Source organism: Oryctolagus cuniculus, chromosome 12, assembly GCF_964237555.1.
Source record: "Oryctolagus cuniculus chromosome 12, mOryCun1.1, whole genome shotgun sequence".
In the NCBI taxonomy this organism is placed as follows: domain Eukaryota; kingdom Metazoa; phylum Chordata; class Mammalia; order Lagomorpha; family Leporidae; genus Oryctolagus; species Oryctolagus cuniculus.
The window spans coordinates 91,657,038-91,684,801 of NC_091443.1; the positions used below are offsets into that span (position 1 = coordinate 91,657,038).

The window sequence follows — 27,764 nt, forward strand, 5'->3', positions numbered from 1 at the left end:
TTGAAACCAGGAGCCTGTAACTCAATCCAGGTCTCCCCCGTGGGTAGCAGGGGCCCAAGCACTTGGGCCATTATCTGTGGCTTTCTCAGGTGCATTAGCAGGGAGCTGGATCAGAAGTGGAGCAGCTGGGACTTAACTGGTGCTCACATGGGATGCCAGTTTGCAGGTTTAAGGCTGTGCCACAACACCAGCCCCAGCTGCAACATCGAGAGTGGAGAACGCAGCTGTATTCTGGACTAAGCGCTGGTGAGTGCATTACAAGCTCCTGCAGCAACCTGACAAAGTCGCCTGCACTGTACCGTCCCCACTTCACCACCTCGCATTCCTCAGCTCACGGTGGTCTGGCTTCTGCCCGAACACCCCCACAGAGACTGCCTCTGCAGGGGATCTAGTTGCTAAGCGTAAGCTCTCTCTCTCTCTCTCTCTCTCTCTCTCTCTCTCTCTCTCTCTCTTTTCTTTTTTGCCGGCTCAGAAGCACTGGACAGCCTGGGCTCCTCCTCTTTTACAAAGCGTCGGTGATCCGCTGCTTTTCCTCTCCCCACTTGGGGTCTCCTCCGCAGGTCCACCCTCCTCCCTCTAGCCCACCTGTGTTTCCCAGGAATGGGTCCTGGGTGCAAGACTGTCCTCATTTGCAGACATCTCCACTGCGGGTAGCGAGTCGCAAGCCCATCTCCACATGTGGTGCTGGAAACAGGACTCATCGCCTGTCTCCACCCCAACACCGGGCATCACCTCCTTCTCGCTCATCCTGCACGTTCAATCAGCCCCCTGCCCTTGGTGGTTCTCTGTCCCTCAGATCTGCCCACGTGTCCCACGGCCTCTGCCACTGCGAGTCCAGGCCCCCATCAACCCAGGCCTGTACGGCTGGAGCAGCTTCCTAGGCAGGCCCCCGCTCTAGCCTTCCCTCCTTCCTAACCATCCTTGGCACGACAGCGAGGGTGAGCTTTCCGCCATGCAAACTGATCACGACCTCACCCAGCTTAAAAACCTGAAGTATCTCCCTTATGGCAACCTTGCCTTCTGAGATGCAGGGCTCCGTGTATCTCCAAAACAATCCTACGGCAAGACGGGTCCTCTTGGCTTGCAGTTCCAGTACGTTTAACAGTGTGCATTCTCGTAGCCACCGCCACGGTCACCCCAGATTTTGCTAGTGCTACCCTCTCGCTAGTCACACCCTCCCCCATCCCTAACCCTACCCTTTCAGAAAATGCCATTAAAAAAAAAGTCACCTTTAAAACAATAAAGCAAAAAACAACTCGAGCCCTCGAGGCGACATCTACGCCCCTACCTCTCCTCCCCCACCTCCCAAATCTCACCCCCGACCCACCAACGAGCCTGCACATTTTTGGTCCTTAACGCTTTCCTCCGTTTGGACAACTTCACTTTGGGCGTGGGGTGCCGAGGGGGTCCCCCCGTGACAACCACTGCACACTTTCGTGATCACCTGCTATCTGTATTTACCCGACAGCGCCTTCTACACAGGGTCCGTGTTCTGCCCAAAGCAAGAAAGACCTGGCCTGCCGGCCCCAAAGCCCTCAAGTCCCCAGCAGCAGCCATGGCGTCAAGACGTTCGCGCCCCCACTGGCCTGAGCTGTGAAGGCCGAGCGAGCATGCGCGTCGGGGCGGGGCTGGTGCGCTAGCGGTCTCCCCGCCCCCACACGTGACCTCGGGAGTGGGCGGGCCTCAGGCGCTCGTGCTCCCCTCCCCCACCCCGCTGCGCTTGCGCACTGGGGGCAACCGTTGCGAGGAGGGCGCCCTGGGCCCTGAGGTGGGACTGTCGGCTGCTGACACCCTCTTCCGGCCCTGAAGCGCCCGGCCTGGTGGTCCCGGGACGTTCTGGTCGCATGGCGGAGTGCTGCGGACGACGCCCATGAAGCCCTTCGTCCTCCTTGTTGCGCTGTTGCTATGGCCTGCGTCCGTGCCGGCATTTCCGGGTGAGTGACCACCCCGGCACGCCGCTGGCGACCCTCCCAGGTTTGTGACCGCCCGAGGCCGGGGCCTTCCCTGCTGGCCAGGGTACCGAGCCTTGCGCCGCAGCCAGCCTGCCAGGCGCGGGGACCGGGCAGCAGGGCCCTTGGGTCTGTGCCCGGTGCCTCGCTGCGCGCGCTTGGCCCGGCCAGCTCAGAGATGGCCGTGTGAACTCTGGTGAAGCGTGGGGAAGCGTGCACTTCCCCGTATCGTCGTTCGTAGATAAAGTTTTACTGGGACGCAGGCACGCACAAGCCTTTGTGTCCTGTGAGGCTGCTTTCCTGCAGAGCGATAGCAGCAGGAGTCCCCTCCACCACCGGGCTTGCAAAGCCTAAAGTATTTACTGCTTGTCCCTTTAAGGAAAAGATTTTTTTTTTAAGATTATTTGTTTAAAAGGCACAGTTAGAGAGAGAGAGAGAGAGAGGGAGGGAGGGAGAGAGAGAGAGAGATCCTCCATTCCCTGGTTCACACCCCCCAGATGGCTGTAAGCATTGAAGCTGGGCCCAGCGGGAGCCAGGAGCTTCTTCCGGGCCTCCACCTGGGTGCAGGGGCCCAAGCACTTGGGCCATCTTCCACTGCTTTTCCAGGCCATTAGCAGCGAGCTGGATCAGAAGTGGAGCAGCCCGTGCTGGGGGTGCCAGCGCAGGTGGTGGTGGCCCCTACAGGAAACTGGGAGAGTTTGTGGATTGTGGGCAGCAGTTGAGGCCTGTTAAGCAGAATTACAAAATATGGCTTCCCAGGAGCTCCTTGGCCCTGCCCAACAGCTGAAAGGTACACATGGCGAGTGTTTAAGTCAGGTGTTTGGTGGGGCTTGCCCATCTAGTCTAACTGCAGTTCATTGTACGGTTCAGTAATGTTGGGGTTTGGTTTAACCAAAGTGATCAACAGAATCAAACAGGTGGGTGTGAAAAAAGTATTACAGTGCACGCGAATTCTTAGTTTTTTTTGTTTTTGTTTTTGTTTTTTGAGATGTGTTCTTTTATTTAATTGAAAGGCAGAGTTAGAGAGGAGGAGAGACAGAAAGCTTCCATCCGCTGGTTCATTGTTCAAGTGGCCACAGTGGCCAGGGCTGGGCCAGGCTGAATCCATGAGGGTACAGGGGACCAAGCACTTGGGCCATCTGCTGCTGCTTCTCCTGGCACATTAGCAAGGAACTGGATCAGATGTGGAGCAGCCAGGACTGGAACCAGTGCCCATATGGGATGGTGGCATCCCAGGTGGAGGCTTCACCTACTACACCACAATCCTGACCCCAAAAGATCTTGGTTTAAAATCAGATTTAAATGTTGAAAATACTACACAACCTAAACTTTAGATAGGTGGGATGAGGTGTCCTAGATAACTAACATAAGCCCTTTAAATATTAACACTTCATTTTTAGCTATTTTACCACTATGAATTTTTTTCCCTTGCCATAAAGGAATAGAACATATTGAAGAGGCTGTCTTTTCCCGATACTTAGTGGTCATTGTTAATAACACCAGTTACTGCATTTTGGTCATGGTAGATCAGTGGCTCACAACTGACTGATGTATATGGAGACTGTAATTGGAGGGACATCAGTACTGCCACGTGGTACGCTCTGGGCTCCTTACTCAGTGCAATCTCCTGCTAACTTCGTGATTTTATGACCCAGTCTTTTCCTTTGCATCCTTTTCCCTAAGCTTTCTTTCAGGTCCCCAGAAAAAGGAATGATTTTGTGTTGAATACATAGAAGTTAGAAAACGTAAGGAAAATACATACAGATTGTAGATGATATATTTTTAAAAAAATTATCTCTTAATCATGGAAATGGATTAAGGGATATGTGTGTATGGAAATGTTATATGGCTACTTTCCCCTATGTCTTGTTTTCTTATTCTTTTTCTCCAAATAATTCACATTTTTTCTCTTCAAAAATAAGTATAACAAAAGGAACCGTCGAGTGTTTAACCTTATGATTAGAATGTCTGCATCCCATATTGAAGTACTTGCTTTGTTAATTGGGATCAGGCTCTTTTTTAAATGATTTTATTTATTTATTTGAAAGTTAGAGTTACAGACAGAGAGAGGTCTTCCATCCGCTGCTTCACTTCTCACATGGCTGCACTGGCCGGAGCCAGGCTGATCGGAAGCCAGGAGCCAGGAGCTTCCTCCGGGTCTCCCACGCAGGTGCAGGGGCCCAAGCACCTAGGCCATCTTCTTCCCAGGCCACAGCAGAGAGCTGGATGGGAAGAGGAGCAGCCGGGATCAGGCTCTTGATTGCACCTTGCTGCTAATGCAGCCCCTGGGAGACAGAAGTAGTGACTCGGTGATTGGGCTCCTGTCATTCACATGGGAAATCTAGAAGATGTTCTGGGGTCTAGCTTCAGCCAGCCATTTGGATAGTGAACCAGTGGCTGGGAGCCTGCGGGCTCTAGGTCCCTCTCCACATCCCCTCCCTTTTTCCTTCATCTACCCCTCCCCTTAAATTTATTAATTTACAAGGAATCCAGCCTTCTTATGTTTGCTTTACATCAGTTATGTATCCTTTTATGTAACCATGACTGGAACAATTGTTAGTGAGAGAGTCAAATTCAAAAGTTGTCACACTCTTGGGCCAAAGATGAGGCACATAGGTTTTTAAATGAAAAGTGAAGCATTGACACAGTTTTTTTTTTCTAGACAAGTAAGACAGTTTTGAGGTTATCTTAGAGCAGAACAGGCATATAAAATAACCATATTTGTTGAAAACCTCAGTACTGCTTGTAAAGCTTTCAAACATACCCCACTGATTTACCCTAAATTCAGGCTTGCATACTAATGTGTGCATCCTGATGGTGCCAGATAAACATCCTTTATTATATGCCTACGTTTTTATATATTTGATCAATATTCTGTATCTGATTTTTCCGTAGTTGTAGTTTTGAATTCTTTCCAGTTTTTAAAATAATGCTTTCATGTATTTTCACTGTAAAACTGGCTTTATACTTCTTATGAGAATTTCTTTGCTTAAAAAAGGTACAATAATTTCTAAGGTAATATGACAGTTATACATTAAAATTACATAATTTTCCTTTTATAATTTTAAATTACTAAATATTCATTGGCCTGAAGCTATAAAAACAGGACTGAAATACTAATTATGGATTTATTTTATATCAAATGAGTAAATTGGTGTTTTTTCCACATCAACTTTCACATAGATCAGCTAAAAGAGGGGGTGGTCCAGGTTTTCGTCTTGGGTGACAAAACCTCTTAACTTGCCTCTCTACATTGATATTAAAAGAAGGCTCGATTTGTGAGTCCTCGGCCTGTGTCGTCCTGAAGGAGACCTTTGTCCTGATGAACCACGCAAGTAAGGGAATTATGAGGGTGCTTGAAAAGATTCACGAAAAAATGAAATTATGAGATAATTTTATTGTGATGCAAGAAAACTTTAAAGCCCATACACAGGTTTTTCATAATACACATTTTCCAGGAACTTTTCAAAGAGCCCTGGCACTAAGGCAGTAACCAGAAACAATGTTCAAATCTGTTACAAAATAAAGTCAAAGGAAAAGCAGCTTTGTGTTATTCGAAGTACATTCTGAAAGTGAAATCAACCTGGGCCTGTGCTGCAAGTTCACTTCATCCTGTCTCTGCCCCAGGAGGCTGTGGGTCTCAGGAGGGTCTCTGAAAACGTAACCAGACTGCTGTGACCTACGCATTGACATCTGAGATAGTAGGGGCGTGAGTGTCTGGAGAGTGACCTTTGTGGGATTGGCAGGAAGTTCCAGTAGCCTGTCCACTGATGTCTTCTGGGGGGAAAAGCCCTATCATTTTGTTCTTTTGACCACAGTAGCCCTTAAGTAATATACTGTAGTCTTCTGATAATTTATTTGAAATTAAACGTAAGCAACAGTTTTTATTATCTGAGTAACATAAGCATAAGAAAAATATTAGTTGAAGAGAGAATATTTTCCTTTCTAAAGAATCATGTATTTGTGGTTTTTAAAAACAATTTATTATACTTAAATGCAGTTTTTTTCTGAGGCTCAACTACTAATTTCTTGACTAGATGTAGCTACTGTGAGATGCCTTTTGTGTTCTTTTGATAGGATCCTATATATTTTTTTGTTTCATTTTCTGACAGTAACTGGTTGTTCCAAGCCCACTTTGTATCTGCTCTGCTCTGAGTAGAATTAGTCATAGAATACCTAGTAGAATACATTTAGTTAGCAAAGCACCAGACTCATGTGGTAGGGTGGTTTTGTTACTTTGGTCATTTTAGTGAACAGAACTAGAAGAGATATATTTGAAAATCTTGAGTTTTATTTTGGTTCCAATTATATTTTAACATTTCTCATGGGGTAACTTCAGTTTGTTTCTTCTTTATATCTTAATCCTTCCTCCTCTTCTGGTGGGGATGCAGCTGCTTTGGTGGTTTCTCAAACATTAAACATGGTATTAGATCTGTGAGCCAGCAGTTCCACTCCTGGGTATGGACCCAAGGGAAATGAAAACTTGGACCTGAAACCTTCTCAGCAACATATCCGTAACCTCTAAAAATGGAAAGAGCCATATGCCATCAACTGATGAATGTATAAATAAAATGTAATGTGACCCTAGAATGGAATATTGATTTGGCAAAAGGGGGGGGTGAGATATTGATAAATGCTACAATACAGGTGGCCTTGAAAACATGATGCTAAGTGAAAGAAGCCAATCACAAAAGGACACATCCTACATGAGTCCTTTATATGAGATGCCTAGAACAGGCGAATGCCGGAATGTAGGTTAATATTCTTCTAGGACTAGAGGCAGGGGCTGAAGAGAGAAGGTTTCTTTTTTTTATATGAAACTGTTTTCCACTTGGATTTTAGTAATGGTTGCACAATGAAAACTATTGAATTGTATTCAGGTATTTTAATATTGCTTAAAGTGTTAGTTACATTAAAATTATTTTAATGCAATGTTACTTTAGAGATTGATAAGGTACAACAAAAGAAAATCATTAGAATTTAGCTAAGTTTATGTAATCCAAACTTATATTAGGCCATTTAGTAAGGGGCAGTTACAAGACATAGTGGAGCACTCTGAAAATTGGAGTTGTGTAACTACAGTATTTATGATGTTCAAACTAAGAATATAGAAAAACATGGTTGAAGCTGGATCTTTAATTATCAGAAACTTTGTGCTTTACATAAAATAAAAGAAAGTATTATCTAGGTTTGTTCCTTAATATACTTAATTATTGGACTATTATCGTACAACTCCCCATTTTCTCCTGAACCAAAAAGTAGTCTTTAGAGTAGCAGATTTATTTTAAACATAACATGAAGTCTCGTTTTCCTCTACAACATTCTTCTGTAGACTTTTTTGTGATTATCTTCTTAGGATAAATGACTGGAGGTACATTGAGTTTCTGTACCTGCCAGGATCCTGTTCACATGCTTGATCATTCAGCTAACAAATACTGTTAACTGTCTACCATGACTCTAGATGTTGAAGAGATGGATATATACAATGAATTGTATAGATGGAACTGGATAGATACAGTGACAACACAGAAATGTTCACAGTTCTCAAAGAACATAAACACATACATGTAGTTAAAATATCCTGAATTCTATAAAGAAAAGATCGGGGTGCTCCTAGAGAGACACTAATGATCTGGGGATCAGAAAACAGGCAAGACGGCCAGCATCGTGATGCCGGGCACTGACCTGCCACTTGTGATGCTGGCATCCTGTTGGGAGTGATGGTTTGAGTCCACTTAGGATCCAGCACCCTGCTGAATGTGCCTGGGAAACAGTGTCTGCTGGCCCCAGTGCTTGGGGCCCTGTCACCCATGAGGGAGACTGTTGGAATTCCTGGCTCCTGACTGGCCTGGTTCATATTTGACTGTTGGGGCATTTAGGGAGTAAACCAGATGACAGAAGATATCTGTCTGTCTCTGTCACTCTGCCTTTCAGATAAACAAACAAATCTTAAAAAAAAAAAAAAGGGAAGCCAAGAAATAACTTCTTTTACTAAGGAGTTAACATATACAGTAAATCCTAGGTTTAAAAAAATTTAGTTAAGGTTTACAGACTTCATGCATTTCATATATAAAAATTAAGAAACAGTGATTCTTCCCACTCTACCCTCCCTCCCACCTGTGCTCCCCTGTGGGGAGCAACTCGGACTAGACTAAGTTACTGGAATTAAGACTTATTCTATGCATCTGCTCTCCCACAATATGGCGCTGAGAAGGGAGAAACAGCTTCTACACAGCTGCCTCCAGTTCAACCAACAAACCTGCTCCTGATTGGAGGAGAGCAGCGTACTCGGCGTGTGGGTAGCAGAGTTGGGATTGGCGGAAGAGGACTATAAAGGAGGAGAGAGACAACATGCACCAGGAACATCTAAGGGGAACACCTGAGGAACACCTGTGCAGCCCCCGAGAGAGCCGGCCGGCGGTGTGCCGCTCCCCCGCGGAAGTGGGGAATGTGGCAGGGGGAACCGCCCTTCCACGGAGGTGGAAGGGACAGTAGCCAACCCGGGAAGAACCAGCAGCAAACCCGGGGAGGGCCGAGCAGACGAAAGAACAACGCAGGGTCCTGTGTCGTTCCTCCACGAAGACGGGGAGCGACATAATGGTGCCGTGACTCGGATAGGAAACTTAGGAGGGAAGAAGCGGGAAGAAGTGGGAAAATACCGGAGAGAGAGAGACTAGCAAAGAGCCTAGGGAAAAGCCGGACGAAAAAGGTGCCGGAGAAGCTATTGAAAGCCTAGGCATAGACTCGGATACGGACTACGGGGGGAAGCCGGGAGAAATCTCTAAGGGCAAAAGTGAAAGTGAAACCTAGAAGAAACTTAGACTTGGATACGGACTGTGGGGAGAAGCCAGGAGAAATGAGGGAGGAATATTGTTGGAAGAAAACTTAGGGAAACATACCGGGTAGAGAAAAATGTTAGGGAGGATGAAGCCGCGAGTGCAGGCCGAGGCGGAGACGTAAGCCAGCTTGGAATTCTTCAAGTCAGCCCGGGGAGCAAAAGGCGAAAATCTGGAACCAGAGGCAGAGACGTGGGCCGCCAGGTTGGAATTCGCCAGGTTAGTCCGGGGAACTTGGACTGAATGCCGGTGGTGGCGGAAACGTAAGCTACGCTGTGTGATTCACGGAAGCCGCCGCGTGCAGAGAGAGCACGGGGCGTGAATAGATAGGGAACGCGGGGCTGGCGCGAAGGCCATGGTGCGTGCGCGAAGGGCGTGGAGACTGCGGAGTGTGCGCGCGAAGCCGAGCCGCGCAGAGCCAGGAGCCCGCCGCAGGGCGGGCGCCGGGAAGCCGCGCAGATGAGAGAAGCGCGGGCTGAAGCGGCTCAGAGCCGGGAAGCCGCCGAGAAGCAGCCTCGGGGCGGGCACCGGGAAGCCGCAGGGATAAGAGAAACAGAAGTTTAGAAGTAAAATGAGAGAAATAGGAATGCTGGTAGATAGAAGTAAAATAGGAGAAATAGGAATGCCTGGAGATAGAGAAATAGAGAAAAATAAGGCCTCCCCTCAACATGGCCATGAGAGAGCTTGGATTCGGTCTGCCTGATTAGGGAGGTGGTGAGCACCTGCGGGCGGCTAGCAGCTTATGCGCCGCAGGTCACCGAAGACAGGCACGAATTAACATCAATAAGTCTCCCCACAATACGGCAATGAGAAGGCTTGGATTCGGTCTGCCTGATTAGGCGATAAGCACCAGCAGGCAGCTCGACCAGAGTATGAGCTGCGGGTCACCGAAGATAGGCACGAACCAACACCAATAAGTCTCCCCACAAGACGGCAATGAGAAGGCTTGGATTCGGTTTGCCTGATAGGGCTTGTAAGTACCTGCAGGCAGTTCTAGCAGAGCAGAGCATGCGCTGCAGGGCACCGAACACAGGCATGCATCAGCGCCTAAAAACCTCCTCACAACATGGCGAAGAGAGGACCCGGATTCGGTTTGCCTGATTGGTAGGGCTTGTAAGCACCTGTGGGCAACTCCAGCAAGCAAAGCAGAGTGTGTGCCACGGGGCACTGAAGACAGGCACGTATCAATGCCAAAAAATAAAAAGAAAGGGGGATCTGTGGGGAGCAACTCGGACTAGACTAAGTTACTGGAATTAAGACTTATTCTATGCATCTGCTCTCCCACAATATGGCGCTGAGAAGGGAGAAACAGCTTCTACACAGCTGCCTCCAGTTCAACCAACAAACTGTAGGACCTGCTCCTGATTGGAGGAGAGCAGCGTACTCGGCGTGTGGGTAGCAGAGTTGGGATTGGCGGAAGAGGACTATAAAGGAGGAGAGAGACAACATGCACCAGGAACATCTAAGGGGAACACCTGAGGAACACCTGTGCAGCCCCCAAGAGAGCCGGCCGGCGGTGTGCCGCTCCCCCGCGGAAGTGGGGAATGTGGCAGGGGGAACCGCCCTTCCACGGAGGTGGAAGGGACGGTAGCCAACCCGGGAAGAACCAGCAGCAAACCCGGGGAGGGCCGAGCAGACGAAAGAACAACGCAGGGTCCTGTGTCGTTCCTCCACGAAGACGGGGAGCGACACTCCCCCCCTTCTTCCTCCTCTGTCTCCTATCCCCAGTCTTAATTTTTGCAAAGGTCTGTTTTCAGTTTTCATTTCCTTTATACTCATAAGATTAACCCTACAGGAAGTAAAGAGTTCAACAAATAGTATGAGAAAAACAGCAACAACATTGTTCCTCAACAATAGAGACAAGGGCTGCAAACAATCATTGAATCTCAAAATGTCAATTTCATTCTTATACATTGCATTTTAGATTATTAATTACCAGAGATCAGGGAAAACATGTGGTATTTGTCTTTTTAGGACTCACTAATTTCACTAAGTATAATGGTTTCCAGTTGCATGCATTTTGTTGCAAAAGACAGGATCTCTTTTTTTTTTTTTTTACTGGTGAGTAGTAGTCCATAGTATATATATGCCATAATATATATGCCATAATTTCTTTATCCAGTTATAGATATTGCCATTTAAAAGTATTTGCTTATTTCAATAGCAAAGCAAAATTTGTTTTTAATTTGCATATATTTTATGTACAGTGAATCTCAGCAATTTTTATACTAATTGGCTCATGTTATTCCTCATATTTTCCTGTTTCTCTTTTAGTTGGCCATCTCTGAAAAGGATTGTATGTGTATTTCAAATGTATTGTTTATATTTTTTATTTAAAAAAGTTAAAAAATATTTATTTATTCAAAAGTCAGAGTTACAGAGAGAGAGAGATCTTCCATCTGTTAGTTCACTCCCCAGATGGTCTCAACAGCCAGGGCCAGGCTGGATTGAAGTGCCAGGAGCCAATTTCCTCTGGGTCTCCCACGTGGGTTCAGGGGCCTAAGCACTTGGACCATTCTCTGCTGCTTCTCCCAGGTGCATTAGCAGGGAGCTGGATTGGAAGTAGAGCAGCTGGGGCCGGCACCACGGCTCAATGGGCTAATCCTCTGCCTGTGGTGCCGGCACACTGGGTTGTAGTCCCGGTCAGGGCACCAGATTCTGTCCCGGTTGCCCCTCTTCCAGGCCAGCTCTCTGCTGTGGCCAGGGAGTGCAGTGGAGGATGGCCCAAGTGCTTGGGCCCTGCACCCCATGGGAGACCAGGCCGGCCAACAGCACGCTGGCCGTGGCAGCCATTGTAGGGTGAACCAACGGCAAAGGAAGACCTTTCTCTCTGTCTCTCTCTCTCACTGTCCACTCTGCCTGTCAAAAAAAAAAAAAAAAGAAAAAAAGAAAAAAAAAAAAAGGAAGTAGAGCAGCTGGTACTTAAGGTGCCCATATGGATGCTGGTATTGCAGGCAGTGGGTCCACCTGCTGTACCACAATTCTGGCCCCTTTTATTTTTAAAAAAATATTTCTTTATTTGATAGAGTTGCAGAGAGCAAATGAGAAACAAATCTTCTGTGCACTGATTCTCTTCCCAGATGGCCACAACAGCCGAAACCAGGGTCTCCCATGTGTATGCTGGGGGCCAAGCACTTGGGCCATCCTCTGCTGCTTTCCCAGGCACATCAGCAGAGAGTTGCATCAGAAGTGGAGCACGAACTAGCACCCATATGGAATACTGGCTTTGCAGGCAGCAGTTTAACCCACTATATCAAAATACCATCCCCTGTGTTGCTTATTTTTAAATGTTTACATTTTAAAATTTTCATTTCAATTGAAAGGCAGACACACACACACACGTACACGGGGAGGGGGGAGAGAATGAATCTTCATCTGCTTTTTCATTCCCCCAAATTATCAACAACCAGAGCTGAGCCAGACTGAAGCCAGCAGCTGAGAACTCAGTCTGGATCTCCAACGTGGGTGGCAGGGATCCAAGTCCTTGAGCCATTACTTTCTGCCTCCCCTGGTGCTGTTAACTATGAAGCTAGAATCAGAAGTGGAGCTGGCACTTGAACCCAGGCACTCCGATATGTGACGTGGGCCTCCCAAGTGGCATCTTGACTGCTGTGCCAAATGTCTGCCCCTCATTGCTCATTTTAAATCCTTATTTTATCACTTTCCTCAGTATAAAGTCAAAAGTATCCTGGGTTGTACCTTTGTGTAGAATGGATTTGTTCTTTTCTTAGTTGTTGAATGTGAGTCTCCACTCACATTTTATAGTAAGGAAACATTATATTTGGATTACCTTTACTGTTTCTAGGTACATCTTAATATATGAAAGAGATTCATTTTAGTCCAGTTGACAATACAGCACAATTTTGTCTTATTTTATTTTACTGTTCACATGTATTTTAAAATATTTTAATCCAATTGACAGGATTCAGATTTTGTTTATTTGTTTAATATCACATATATTTTAAAGTAGAATTGTATTCCTTTAGGATAATTTTATCACCATACTCTTTTTAGCAGCATCCCTGCATAATGTGACCTCCTTGCATGATATGACAGTATTGTATGGTTTCTCTAAACTCATTCTTACCACTTACAAATTTAATATAATCTTAGGCAAGTTATGTATTCTTTTTTTTTTTTTTTTTTTTTTTTTTTTTTTGACAGGCAGAGTTAAACAGTGAGAGAGACAGAAAGGTCTTCCTTCCATTGGTTCATCCCCCAAATGGCCACTACGGCCGGCGCACTGCGCTGATCCGAAGCCAGGAGCCAGGTGCTTCCTCCTGGTCTCCCATGTGGGTGCAGGGCCCAAGAACCTTGGCCATCCTCCACTTCCTGGGCCACAGCAGAGAGCTGGACCGGAAGAGGAGCAACCGGGACAAAATCCTGCGCCCCAACCGGAACTAGAACCCGGGGTGCCGGTGCCACAGGCGGAGGATTAGCCTAGTGAGCCACAGCGCCGGCGTAGTTATGTATTCTTTATAACTGTCTTCCTTTTCCTCATTATCACATCACTCACACTCAAAGCCCTTCATAGCATACTTGGTACATAGTAATCACTTAGTGAGTGAGAGCTACAACGATCTTTACAATCATGGTCTTCCAGCTCCTCCTGTAGATTTGCTGCCACTTTTGTTCCTATAGTTTTTAGTTGTTTACTTTCCCATTATTTCTGTCCCATGACCAGTTCTCCTTGTACTACATCAAGAAGAGAGAGTTCAGCAATTAATCAGCAATCTCAAACTCAGATACAGTCCCTATATCTTAGATTTCAGCAAAACCCTAAGCCGCCTGCCTTCCTGCCTGCCTGCCTTCCCTCCTTCCCCTCCCCCTCCCCCTCTCCCTCTCCCTTTCCCTCTCTCATTCTCTCTCTTTTAAAGCTTTATTTATTTATTTGAAAGTTATTTATTTGTTTGGGTTACAAAGAGAAGGAGAGGCAGAGAGAGAGAGAGAGAGAGAACCATCCGCTGGTTCACTCCCCAGTTGCCCGCAATGGCCAAAGCTGTGCCGATCCGAAGCCAGGAGCTTCCTCTGGGTCTTCACATGCGGGTGCAGGGGCTCAAGGACTTGGCCATCTGCTACTGCTTTTCAAGGCCATAGCAGAGAGCTAGATCGGAAGTGGAACAGCTAGGACTTGAACCAGTGCCCATATGGGATGCCGGCACTGCAGGTGGTGGCTTTACCCCTATGGCACAGCACTGGCACCGTGACTTAAAGTTAACCATGCTGCCTGCATGAGGCAGTGGGGAGAGCAGCATTCCCATTTCTCGAACTTGAAGAGATCCTTATCTTAGTTATGTTCTGGGGCTTTGCTTATCCTGTAAAAGTAGAATATTTTAAAGAATGCCAGTGTAGACTACAAATATCTAAAGCATTTAATCCAGCTTCTATCAAGGTAGTCTGTCCTTTGTAAGAATTTGAATTTTCTTCAACACCTCTAGATTTTTTTTCCTCCTTAGCAACAGAGAAAAAGGGTTTCTGCTATAGTCAGGGCTGACTGTAAGCAAATTTGAGACTCAATTATTTTTCACTACCATGCCTGCAAAAATTTTTATAAAGATTAAATTGATTTGGAAAAGCACTTCTACTGATTAGTAGAACTGAGAGGGTCAATATGAAATGAGTAGATGTTTGGGGGGACAAAAGCAAGAGGTAGGAAATGTGTGGAGAGAGGATGGATTTAATAATAGAACCATACAGAGACAAAGCATACAGGGAGATGGGAAGAAAAGTGGAGTAGGAGGTAGGGTGCTGTGTTGCTAAGCAGCCATGAACAGTCTTTGGTGTTGCCTGAGTAACAGTAGAAGCGGATAATGACTACTTGAGTTCTTTCTTGGCGTCAACTAGTAGTGAGTATGTCCTCTTCTGCCTTTGACATCCCAGCTCACCCACTAGCCATCTGGTGGGAAGTTCATTTATTACTTTGAGCAAAGACAAGAGATCTGCTACTTTGAGAAGAGATAGGCTAGATGATTTGAAAATCAAGGTTTAGCATGCAGTGTCTTTTTAAAAGCATGTACGCCTTCATTGTTTGCACCTTTTAGATTTGCTTATGGTAGTTGCTTGAAGGTTAAATATTTCCAAAACAGATTTTTTTAAAAAAACTTTTATTTATTTGAAAGAGTTATAGAGCAAAAGGGAGAACAGAGACAGAAATGGAGAGAGAGAAACATCTTCCATTCACCAATTCACTCCCCAGATGGCTGCAGTGGCTGGGCTGGGTCAGGCCGAAGCCAAGAGCCAGGAGCTTCTTTCAGGTCTCCCACGTGGGTAGCAGGAGCCCAAGCACTTGGGCCATCTTTTGCTGTTTGCCCAGGCACATTAGCAGGGAGCTGGATGCTAGGTCTTGAACCTTCACCTGTATGTTTTGCTGGCATTGCAGACAATGGCTTAACCTATTAAACTCCGATGCCACCCCCTCCAAACAGATTTTAAAAAGCATTTTACTGATCAGAAGTTGAGCAGGAAGATTCCAAGATGTCTGAATAGGGAAAAGACATACTGCTTTAGAGGAGGGGAAAACAGGGGGAAAAAAAAAGTGGAAGAACTACACTCCCAGAGAGAATTGGAGAGAAATCTGCATTGGAAATCCTACAGGAGGAGGAAGAACATCGTGGACCCGCGTGGCAGGAGCAGATGCTCAGCAAGGAGCATGACACCACAAACAGTCCCTGCAGCTGAGGGCTGGAGGAGATGCCAGCTTTGGAGACCGAGGTGAGACCAGACTGCAGCAGCTTGTGCCACTGGTGATACTGCCAGAAGGAAAGCCTTGCGGACCAAACTGCCTTTGAGTCTGGCCTAGAGCCTTAACGGGGGCAGGGTTCCTACCTAACCCAGTGACAAACCTGTTTCTTTCTCCCCATCCGCCTACAAGAGCGCCCAGCAACCGTCGGGGAGAAGACACCATTTTGACACCAGTAGAGGCTGTGGTGGCTCCTATGCGCACATGTGATTGGGGGATTTTACTAGAGGCAAAATATCCTTGTTTCCCACTGACTTTGAGTATGGCTGGGAAGGTTGACAGGGGATTGGGTGCCCAGGAAGGACTGTGAGGTGCCCCCAGCCTCTCAACATAACACAGACTCTGGGACTCAAGCCGCCACAGGCAGCTGGCACTCGGGACTTCTCTGCTCTCTGTGGACAGGACAGGCTAGCAGGGCAGAGCAAATCCTCTGCAGCTTGTGTGCTGAGACTGTGGGGACTCTTTGCATGATAGGGTGCAGGGTGTCGCTGGGCCTCTGGGTAATCACTGTCCAGCGCCAGAGGCTCAGAGATCTCTGACTGCCTGGGGTGGGTCATTGCAGAGGCATCCATGCACACACTGAGGACTGCACAGATCTTTTGTGTGGTTCATGCAGCAGCACGAGTGAGTGTTGTATCCAATGTGAGCAACCCCCAAGCATTGATCACCTTGGAAGAGAGGAGGTGAGGATGTAATTACACCAGAAGAGGTGATCATACCCTCCCCACTGCTGACAACAGAGATCTACCACACTCACCTTGGGCATCACCGTTGATACTTGCCCACCCTGGAACACTGACTAGAGCTCCCTGGCCACATACAGCACACGCCTCTGAGTGTTTACTGAAAGAGCAGACACTCTACTAAACCACTGAGACATAGTTCAGAGATAAAATCCATCAGAGGAGAAAACCAAGGTATTTCCACAAATGACTAAAAATAAATGCAGAAATTCAAGTAACAAGAATAAGGAAGACATGGGGCTGGCACTGTGGCATAGTGAGTAAAGCTACCACCTGCGGTGCCAGCATCCCATATGGGCGCCACTGAAAGTCCCAGCTGCTCCATTTCCGATCCAGTTCTCTGCTATGGCCTGGGAAAGCAATAGAAGATGGCCCAAATCCTTGGGCCCCTGCACCCACATGGGAGACCCAGAGGAAACTCCTGGCTTTGGATCGGCACAGCTTCGGCCGTTGCTGCCAATTGGAGAGTGAACCAATGGATGGTTCTCTCTCTCTCTGCCTCTCTCTCTCCCTCTTTCTCCCTTTCTCCCTCTCCCTCTCATCTCCTTCTCTCTCTGTGTAACTCTGACTTTCAAATAAATAAATCAGTCTTAAAAAAAAAGAAGAAGAAGGGAGACAACATAATTTTCCCAGTGGAGCACAACACTTCAATATTATAATGTGAATATGAAGCAATTCATGAACTATATGAAAAGGAATTCAAAAGATTGATCATAGGATTATTCAGAAGCAATGAGGAATAAATTCATAAGTTAAAGAAATCCATACATGACATGGAGGAATAATTTTCCCAAGATATTGAACTTTTGAAGAGAAATCAAACTGAAATATTAGAAATGAAGAATTCAATATGTCAAATAAAAAATACAGTGGAAAGCCTTAGCAACAGACTTGGTGAGGCAGAAGAAAGACTGTCTGAGCTAGAAGACAAATCATTGCAAATAGACCCCCCCAAAAAAGAAGAAATTAGAAAAATTAAAAAACAGTGTTAGAGATTGATGGTGTATTATCAAATGACCTAACATACAGGTCGTAGAAGTTCCTAAAGATGTGGAGAGACTGAATTAGGGGCCAGTGCTGTGGCTCAGTAGGTTAATCCTCTGCCTGCGGCGCCAGCATCCCACATGGGCGCTGGTTCTAGTCCTGGCTGTTCCTCTTAGTAGGACTAAGCAGTGTAGTGTTGAACTCTACTTTCCCAATCTTATGAGGATAAAGTAAACTGAAAGTAGATCATTGTAAAAATCAAGAGAATAAGAGTGGAAGGAGGAGGAAGAGTAGGAGCATGGGTGGGAAGTATCAGTATGTTCCTAAATCTGTATATATGAAATACATGAAATTTGTTTACCATAAATTAAAAAAATTTTTAATTTTACTACAGAAAACTTTAAATATATACACAAATAGAAATATCACACAAGCATAATAAATCTCCATGTTCCTATAAGCAGTTAAAACTATTAACTGGTGATTAGTCTTGTTTCAATGGTAGATCCTACTCACATTATTTGCCCCTCAACTGCATGTCCCATTACCAATTTCTTGGGCTTGGATTATTTAGAAGTAATGTCTAGACATCATATAATTTTATCAGTAAATATTTTAGTATTGAGCATTAAAATAAAAGAATTTAAAAATACACAAATGTAATTTCATACCTAAAATGCTAATAGTTCCTTAGTATCAAATGTGTTCAGTTAGGGCTCATACTTTTCTGATTTTCCATCTTTTCTCCCGTTCATTTGATTGCACTGGGATTGAAATAAGATTTATGCATTGTATTAGTCCACTTTTCATTACTTTAACTAAAATACCTGAGAGGAAGTTCTCTGGGAAGGAAAGGGTTTATTTCAACTCATAGTTTGGACATTACAGATCAAAATGGGTGGCCCCATAGTCTGGCATCTGTGGAAGCTGGTCAGGGCGGGTGTGCAGGAACACATGGTGAACAAGGAAACAGTGCCAAGCCTAGGCTCAACTCAAGCTCACAATAAACCAACACTCTAATAAGAAACACCCTCCAAGGGCACACCCCTAAAGACCCAAAGATTTTCCATTGGCTACATCTCCTAGCCACAATAAAATCAGCCGGTGCCTTGGCTCACTAGGCTAATCCTCCACCTTGCGGCGCCAGCACACCGGGTTCTAGTCCCGGTCGGAGCACCAGATTCTGCCCCGGTTGCCCCTCTTCCAGTCCAGTTCTCTGCTGTGGCCAGGGAGTGCAGTGGAGGATGGCCCAAGTGCTTGGGCCCTGCACCCCATGGGAGACCAGGAGAAGCACCTGGCTCCTGGCTTCGGATCAGCACGATGCGCCGGCCTCAGTGGCCATTGGAGGGTGAACCAACGGCAAAAGGAAGACCTTTCTGTCTCTCTCTCTCACTGTCCACTCTGCCTGTCAAAAAAAAAAAAAAAATCCCACTATTAATCCTTCAGCCATTAGCATTAAGACATTAGTTTAAGCATTTGCTTGAGTGTGGGGAGGCAAGTCCTGTTGTACCCATAACATATGTGTAATTTACTGATGTGCTTGTTAATTATCTTTTACTTTCTACATTGTCTTCCACCTTTGCTTTCTACCCTTGAAATTTATCTGGTGAAGAAACTGGTCCTATGTCCCCTAGTTTCCCACAGACTGGATTTTGCTGATTGCATCCCAGTGGTGTGGTTTACTATGTATCTTTTTTTGCTTGCCTGTATAGCATTAGATCCAGAGAGACCTGTTGGATTCAGGTTTGACTTCTCCAAGAGCACTTCATAGGTGGTATTGTGTTCTCTTGAGAAGCACCTAATGCCTAGGTATTTTTTTTATAACACAGGCAACCATTGAAAATCATTGCAAGATGATAATGTTCTTTTTTTTTTTTTTTTTTTGACAGGCATAGTGGACAGTGAGAGAGAGAGACAGAAAGGTCTTCCTTTTGCCGTTGGTTCACCCTCCAATGGCCGCCGCGGCCGGCGCACCGTGCTGATCTGATGGCAGGAGCCAGGTGCTTCTCCTGGTCTCCCATGCAGGTGCAGGGCCCAAGGACTTGGGCCATCCTCTGCTGCACTCCCTGGCCACAGCAGAGAGCTGGACTGGAAGAGGGGCAACCGGGACAGAATCCGGCGCCCTGACCGGGACTAGAACCCGGTGTGCCGGCGCCGCAAGGCGGAGGATTTGCCTAGTGAGCCATGGCGCCGGCCTGATAATGTTCTAATTGGAAATGTTTTCTTCATGTATTAGCTGAAATGGTTTATAAATTGAAACTTTCCCTCACCTTGAGCTATTTTTCCATATGCAGGTGTTGTGTGCTGTTCCATTCATCTGCCTTTTCATATGCCAGCACTATACTATTTTTTATAATAAAAGGTTTATAGTGTCTTTTTTAAAAAGATTTATTTTATTTATTTGAAAGACAGAGTTACATAGAGAGGTAGAGCCAGAAAGAGGTCTTCCATCTGCTGGTTCATTCCCCAAATGGCCACAATGGCCAGAGCTGAACTGATCCGAAGCCAGGAGCCAGGAGCTTTCTCTGGGTCTGCCATGTGGGTGCAGGGGCCCAAGGACTTGGGCCATCTTCTACTGCTTTCCCAGGCCATAGCAGAAAGCTAGATCGGAAGTGAAGCAGCCGAGACTTGAACCGGCACCCATATGGGATGTTGGTGCTGCAGGCTGGAGCTTTAACCCGCTGCGCCACAGTTTTGACCCCTAGAGTGTCTTTTGATATCTAGTTTTATTATGTCACAGTGATAACCCCTGCTTTCCTGACTGTAATTTTTTTAAAGATTTATTTATTTATCTGAAAGAGTGAGGCAGAGAGAGAGAGAGAGGTCTTTCATCTGATGCTTCACTCCCTAATTGGCTGCAACGGCTAGAGCTGTGCCGATTTGAAGCCAAGAGCTTCTTCCGGGTCTCCCATGCGGGTGCAGGGGCCCAAGGACTTGGGACATCTTCTACTCTCCCAGGCCACAGCAGAGAGCTGTGTCATAAGTGGAGCAGCTGGTACTCGAATTTGTGCCATGCTGGCACTGCAGACCAGGGCATTAACCCACTGTACCACAGCGCTGGCCCCGATGGTTATTATTTTTTTAAAGATTTATTTATTTGAAAGAGTTAAAGAGAGGGAGATTCACAGAGAGACATCTGCCCACTGGTTCACTCCGCAAATGCTCACATAGTCAGGGCTGGGCCAGGCTGAATGAAGCCAGGAACTGAACTGCATCAGGCTCTCCTACGTGTGGCAGAGGCCAAGCACTTGGTCAGTCTTCTTCTGCTTTCCCCAGGTGCATTAGCAGGGAGCTGGATCAGAAGCAGAGCTACAAGGACTTGAAGCTGTGTTTATGTGGCTTGCCGGTGCCACAGGCAGTGGTTTAACCTATTTTGCCACAACACTGGACCCTTTCCTGGCTATTCTTATTTGTTCTTGCAAATGGACTTTTCAGTGTATTTTTATAGCTCCAGAAAAAGAGGAATGATATTTTATTAGGAGCATCTTAATGTATAAATTAATAGAGAATATGACATCCAAACATTTGATGTTGAATCTTCATGTCTGAGAACATGCGGTTTGTTGAATTTTACATTATAACTTTCCAAAGGGTTTATTATATCCCTATATTAGCTTGCTGTGGTTGCTGCAACAGATTACCACAAACCTGGTAAAAATATAAATTTATTCTCATATTTCTGGAGGCCAGAAGTCTGAAATCAGTTTTACCGAGTCACAATGAAAATGGCGCAGGGCCATTCTCCCTCTGGAAGTCCTGTGGAAGAATGTGTGCCTGTCTTTCTCAGTTGCTGGTGGCTGCTAGCATTCTTTGATTTATGGCCATGTCACTCTTATCTCTGCCTCTCCCTACAAATTATATCCTCCTTGCCTCTGTGTTTCGAGTCTCTGTGTCTCTTTTATAGGAATATTTATAATTAGATTTAGAACCTACACACATAATCCATGATATAGCTCCATGTCAGGATCCTAAGTTAATCATGTCTTCAATAAAGAAACATACACAGGTTCTAGGGATTAGGCCCTAATACACTTGATGTTCATTATTTAGCATACTATAATTCCTCTCATGATTTTTGACTTGTCTTAATCATGATTAGGTATTTTTGTTATTGTTCTTGTAATCTGAAAAGCATCTTCTTTCTCATTGTATCTCTTTTTTTAAAAGATTTATTTATTTGAAAGAGTTACACAGAGAGAGAAGGAGAGGCAGAGAGAGAGAGAGAGAGGTCTTCTATTCGCTGGTTCACTCCCCAGTTGGCCACAATGGCTGGAACTGTGCCGATCCGAAGCCAGGAGCCAGGAGCTTCTTCTGGGTCTCCCATGTGGGTTCAGGAGCCCAAGGACTTGGGCCATCTTCTACTGCTTCCCCAGGCCACAGCAGAGAGCTGGATGGGAAGTGGAGCAGCCAGGACTCGAACCGGCGCCCATATGGGATGCCGGCACTGCAGGCGGCGGCTTTACCCCCTGCACCACAGTGCCGGCCCCCATTGTACTTTCTAACTGGTTAATATTTATATATTGAATTTTATAACTTGTTGCCTTACAAAATTCTCTTAATTGTAGTAGTTCTTCAACTGATTCTTTTCTATGGATGGATTTATAATTATATCATCTGCATATAGAGAAGTGAAGTAGTTATCTCAGGCCATGCTGCCAGAAAGTAAAAGAGCCAGGACCACAATCACAGATTTTATTTTCAATTCACTAGGCTACATATTTGCTTTAAAGAATATTTCACTTTATGGAAACTATAGGCTCAGGGCAATGCATTTTATAAATGGGTATATGTATTTTATTTGTATGTTATTTGCCTTTTAAAAATGTGACTTTTGTTTATGAGGGGATTCAAAATGTTCATTGAAAACTCATAATACCTTTCTACTTTTTAAGATTTTTTACTTGTTTGAAAAGCAGAACAGTGAGAAGAAGAGGGAGAGAATGAATGAGAGAGAGATATATAGGGAGGGAGGGAGAGAGAGATTTTCTGTCTGCTGGTGCACTCCACAAACAGCCACATCTGAGCTAGGCCAAAGCCAGGAACTCCATCCTGATCTCCCACGTGGGTGACCGTAACCAAATACTTGGCCCATCTTCTCTCTTACCATGCATATTAGTAGCAGCGGGATTGGGGGTGGAGTAGCCAGGACTCAAATTGGCACTGCAATGTGGGTTGCCAACATTGCAAGTGGCAACTTAACCCGCTGCATCACAGTGCCAGCCCCATTTTCCCACAAACTTTTTGCGCATGCATACCCTGTGTTTTGGAAGTAAAACATTGTAGATGAGTCTGAAGTTGCCTTTAAACTCAGTCCCATTTCCCCTCCTCAGAGGCAACTACCCCTCTGAATTTGGTGTATTATCCTTCCAGTCCATTTTAAAGTACATTATGTGAGTGATTTTTAAAAAGATTTATTTTACTTATTTGAAAGGTAGAGTTCCACAGAGAGGGAAATATATATAGAGAGATCTTGCATCTGCTGGTCTACTCCTCAAATAGCCACAATGACAGGGGCTGGGCCAACCTGAAGCCAGGAGTCAGGAGCTTCATTTGGGTCTCCTACATGGGTGCAGGAGCCCAAGCACTTGGGCCACTCTCTGCTTCTTTCCCAGGTGCATTAACAGGGAGCTGGATTGAAAATGAATCAACCATGGCTGGAACTGGCACCTGTATGGATTGCTGGCATTGCAGGCAGCAGCCTAACCAGTTATGCCACAATGCCTAGCCCATGAGCGATTTAAAAAAAAATTACAAGTACAGTATCAAAATCCACAAGAACAAAGGTACTTCAACAAATTCGTGGTAAATGGACTTAAAAGTTTATTTAGGAGCAAAGAATTTTGAAATCTGCTATTTTTACAGGTCTTCAAAAAGTTCATGAAATGTATATTATGAAAATGCTATGTTTGTAATTTTTTTGCACCAAAATACTATTTTAATTCTTTTACACTGACTGTTTGCAGTGCCCTTGTGTATATATCTTCCTTTGTCACCCAGTATCGTTGTGTGCATCTTGGAGAAGGCAAAGCTTTTCTAAACATGAAATGCAGAATCTACTATTAGAACCAAATCTCCAGGTGGATCTGGTATCTTTCCATTATCACCTTGCCTCACTAAACGGTTCTCATTATGAAATTCTTATTAATTTGGAAATATTCTAATTTTTATTAAATTTCATCTGGTCTTTTGAAGTTAGAATAATTAATGAAAAGAGAAGAAAAATGTAAATACCAGTGTAAGGCAATTTTTGAGTATTGTGTACTTACTAAAAAGCCAAATAAAAGTACCTCCTGATTGGAAAGTTTTTTCATTTAGCCTACAGAAGGATCATTCAGGTGGGAGTTACACCTTGCAGCAGGGTAAAAAATGACTTGCTTACTTGAATTAAATAAATTTGGACATATGATAATGACAAAATCAGTTGAAAAATACATGTGATACAAAACACCAGCACTTAAAATTAAAACATTCCTGATTCCAGAGTAGGGGAATTAAACAGAATTCCAGAACATTTTATTCAATAATCTCTTCTGTTCTCCAAATTGGAAAGAAGAGTCTTCACTATTCAGAAAACCCCAATAAAAATAGAACTTGCATTTTATTGTTGAGTGAAATGTTGATGATTTAGACCAGGAATTGGAAAACTTTTCTGTAAAGGGCCAGATAGTATTTTCAGCTTTGCAGGCCATGTGGTCTTTTGCCCTACTGTTGTAGCAAAAACACCCATAAATGATACAAATGAGTAAAAGTGGCTGGATTCTGATAAAAACTCATTTATGAAAACAGTTAAGATGGGGAGTAGCAGCTGGGCATTTGGCCCAGAGATTAAGATGTCAGCTAAGTTGCCTGCATCCTGTATCAACGCTTGGTTCAGTACTGCTGTCTCCGCTCTGGCTCCAGCTTCTTGCCTAATGTGCACCTGGGGAAGCAGCGGGTGATGATGTTAGCACTTGGGGTCCTTGCCACTCATATAAGAGGTCTGGATTGAATTCCTGGCTCCCCAGCTTTGAACTAAACTGGCCCAACTTCAACCATTTGGTTAGTGAACCACCAGGTAGGCTCTTTCTTTGCTCTGTCCTCCCTCCCTCTCTCTCAAGGAAGTAAAAAAAAATATTTTTTAGGTGGGATGGATGTAACCTGTAGACTATAGTTAAATCTTTCTTGAGATGAAGACAAGCAGCATACCGGTAAATGTTTGATAACTGGCTTTTGTGGGGAGAGAGGTGAGCCCTCATTTGTAGCATTTGTTATGTGTGGAATCAGTAGTTCATTTCAGGCTACCAATTTGACATTGCTGAACAGGGAGATAGAAAGGGATCCGTAGTGTACACCACTGCATTTTTATCACATACATAGGGTAAAAAACCTCCAGAGTTTAAATAGTAAGGTGAAATAGAACAATTAGGGAGTGGTGAGTTTTGACTATCTATTACTTTTGTTTTTAATATAATTGATTTAATTGCAGACTCAGATAACTTGATTTTAATGATTTATGATTTTTTAAAAAGTTTATTTTTTAAAATGTATTTGGAAGGCAGAATTACAGAGAGGAGGAGAGACAGAGAGAGATCTTCCATCTGCTGGTTCATTCCCCAAATGGCTTCAATGGCCACGGCTGGGCCAGGCAGAAGCCAAGAGCCAGGAGCTTCTTCAAGAAAATTGTGTTAATATGCAACTTTTGCACCAATCTTATTCATCTCTTTTAATAAGAACCCTGAAAGTTGTTCATTTAAGGCCGGTGCCGCCGCTCACTAGGCTAATCCTCCACCTGCGGCACCAGTACTCCAGGTTCTAATCCCAGTTGGGGCGCCGGTTGTGTCCTGGTTGCTCCTCTTCCAGTCCAGCTCTCTGCTGTGGCCTGCCAAGACAGTGGAGGATGGCCCAAGTGCTTGGGCCCTGCACCCCATGGGAGATCAGGAGGAAGCACCTGGCTCCTGGCTTCAGATCGGCGCAATGTGCCAGCCGTAGTGGCCATTTTGGGGGGTGAAACAATGGAGGGAAGACCTTTTTCTCTGTATCTCTCTCTCATTAACTCTGCCTGTCAAAAATAAAATTGTTCATTTAAGTGTGAATTAGCTCTGTGTCAAATTTACTTTGCTTCTTAGTTAATCTCAACTAATAAGTGATAGCATGCATAATAAATTTAGGTCCACAGAGTCTGTCAATGTATCATAGAATAATAAATGTTACTTATTGTTTATTTGATTTTCTTCCCCTTAAGGTATAACTGTGACGCCTGACGAAGAACAAAACTTGAATCATTATGTACAGGTTTTAGAGAACCTACTACTAAGTGTTCCCACCAGGGATCAAGGCCGTGAGAAAAAATCAAAGTCTCCAAGAAATGATTATTCTACAGGATCGAGGGCATCAAAGGAGGTAACCACATCTGCTCCACCTGCAGAATCTTCAACTGAGAATGATGTTTTAATCAATCCTGTCAGTGAAGAAACGACATCTTCTCCTCCTAGAGGCTTCACACTGGAAATACCAAAGAAAAAACGGACACAGAGTACAGCCTTCTGGTCGATCAAACCAAACAATGTTTCTGTTGTTTTACATGCGGAAGAACCTTACATTGAAAAAGAAGAGCCCGAGCCGGAGCCCGAGCCCGAGCCCGTTACGAAAACAACTGTGGCAACCACGTCAACAACAGAAGTATTTACAAGCCTGCCTGGCACCACTTTAACCAGAAGCACTGAGATGGCAATGTCCACAGAGTCGGAAGATGTTCCTCAGCTCTCAGGTGAATATGACATAGAAAAGCTCGAAGAACCAACCAGTGAACGACACTCGACCTTGGATTATGATGAAATCTTGAGAAAAATCTCGGATATGAAACTCCAGGTGCGGCGGGCACCTTTCTTTGACAACAGCAACCCAGAATACAGAGAGGACATCATAGCCTCCAAAGAGCACCTGAAGCGCAGCCTCGCGCTTGCCGAAGCAGCCGAGCACAAGCTGCAGAAAATGTACCAGTCCCGCCTGATCTCAGTGGGACAGGCCAGCAGTGAAGCCAGTGACGTGGAAACTGTTATTAACATGCTGTATAACTCCAGGTATAAGTTATCTGAATATTTCGATATCAAATATATTCCACCAGAGATGAGAGAAAAAGCTACTACAGTATTCAATACATTGAAAAAAATATTATGTGCAGGTCAACTGGAAACTCAAAACCTTATTAGAAAGTTATTAAGCAATAATATAAAAATTTTAAACCTACTTGATATTCCATGACAAAATTGACTTGGGCAAACTTCATTCATTCACAGGAGAAATAAGCATATTAGTGATTTCAACAATGATACAAAAATATTTTCTATTGTAGCTCAGTATGTTTAACATCTTTATATGTAATGTATTATGAACATTTTTTATGCAGTAAAAATTCAGTAATTTAAAATAAACTTTTGGTTCAGGAGTCTATAGTTTTTGCTTATTAATTTTAAAACTTGTGAAGATATACTCCTTAAAATGGTCAAGCTTTTATTTTACTTGAATAGACTAACTAAATTCACATTTTATAACTTAAGAGACTGTGTACCATATGCATATATATGGATAAGTGTATATATACAACTGTATACAGACATATGACATACATATGACCAACTTAAAAGAATTGCATATAAATGTAAAGTTTGGGGGATATATAGCTTTTATTACTCTTTGGATAATCTGTTTTAAGTCAGAAAACCATATTTGGGGCTTGGGTTAAAGCTACTTTTCTTTGGATACATGTGCACCTTTGAACAGTATGTGATTATATTAAGATACATCCTTGTTCTTTTGTTAAGCACTTTTGAAAGTAGCAATGAGCGACTGTAACCCGGATTTTTAATGAAGTCATTATTATTTCCTCATTTTTGTGTGTGTGTACATATACATGGAAACTTTGCAAATCCTTTGTCATGGAGTATGATTGACGCCATTAGGTTAACTGTGTAAATAGTACAGCTGTGGTGCAGGCAATTCTGTTTCATAATTTGATTAAGTATTGTATTCAAATTCATTCATTCATTCATTCATTCATTAAGCCAGTCATGTATTGACCTTCTGCTAGGACAAAATGCTGGACTTTGGGGATATAATAATATGACTTAATACCTTCTCTCTGAGATTACATTATAGCAGAAAAGACAGACATTAAACAATTCCAGCAATTTAAAAATTTCAATTGTGACAAGTTGTTAGGAAGATGTGAGATGTTTGACATCATCTAGACCAAGAATAATGGAAAAGCTATCCTGAGAAAGTGGGAATTGAGGCCTGAAAGATGCGGGTGTGTACAAGGGCAAAGGGTGTTCCAGCAGAGGGAACTGCATGCGTGAATGCTCTGAGTTAATGAGAATGGCAGAGTCAGGAAGAGCCCAGAGTCTAAAAGGAAGGAGAGGGGTCAGTGTTGTGGTACAGCACTGCTGGGAGAGCATGGGAAAATTGGTCAAGGTCTTGGGCCTCTGTGCCCCCATGGAAGACCCGAATGGAGTTCCAGCCTTCTGGCTTCAGCCTG

The 27,764-nt window shown here is 44.5% G+C and overlaps 1 protein-coding gene and 1 long non-coding RNA gene across 6 annotated transcripts in view; one reads left to right on the forward strand and one right to left on the reverse strand.

Annotated features, from left to right (window-relative positions):
* Positions 1-2,072, reverse strand: part of LOC127488256 (uncharacterized) — a 58,402-nt gene extending 56,330 nt beyond the window's left edge. For 2 of the 5 annotated variants that reach the window (XR_011380490.1, XR_007915814.2), the window contains exon 1: positions 1,445-2,067. This is a non-coding gene — a long non-coding RNA (uncharacterized lncRNA). Of the gene's footprint in view, positions 1-1,444 lie in introns of all 5 variants that reach the window. The other 3 variants (XR_007915815.2, XR_007915817.2, XR_007915813.2) reach the window with 3 other exon arrangements.
* Positions 1,701-27,178, forward strand: SPESP1 (sperm equatorial segment protein 1). Its single transcript, XM_008249803.4, has 2 exons — positions 1,701-1,934; positions 25,473-27,178. Exons 1-2 carry the CDS (start codon positions 1,871-1,873, stop codon positions 26,489-26,491), a joined length of 1,083 nt encoding a protein of 360 aa, XP_008248025.2. The 5' UTR covers positions 1,701-1,870; the 3' UTR covers positions 26,492-27,178.
* The last annotated feature ends 586 nt before the right edge of the window (positions 27,179-27,764 follow it).

Bases quoted from the DNA above. Each gene is read 5' to 3' on its own strand.
- SPESP1 (XM_008249803.4), top strand. From the start codon at position 1,871: ATGAAGCCCTTCGTCCTCCTTGTTGCGCTGTTGCTATGGCCTGCGTCC. The intron at 1,935-25,472 runs GTGAGTGACCAC...CTTCCCCTTAAG, and splicing joins GTCCGTGCCGGCATTTCCGG to GTATAACTGTGACGCCTGAC.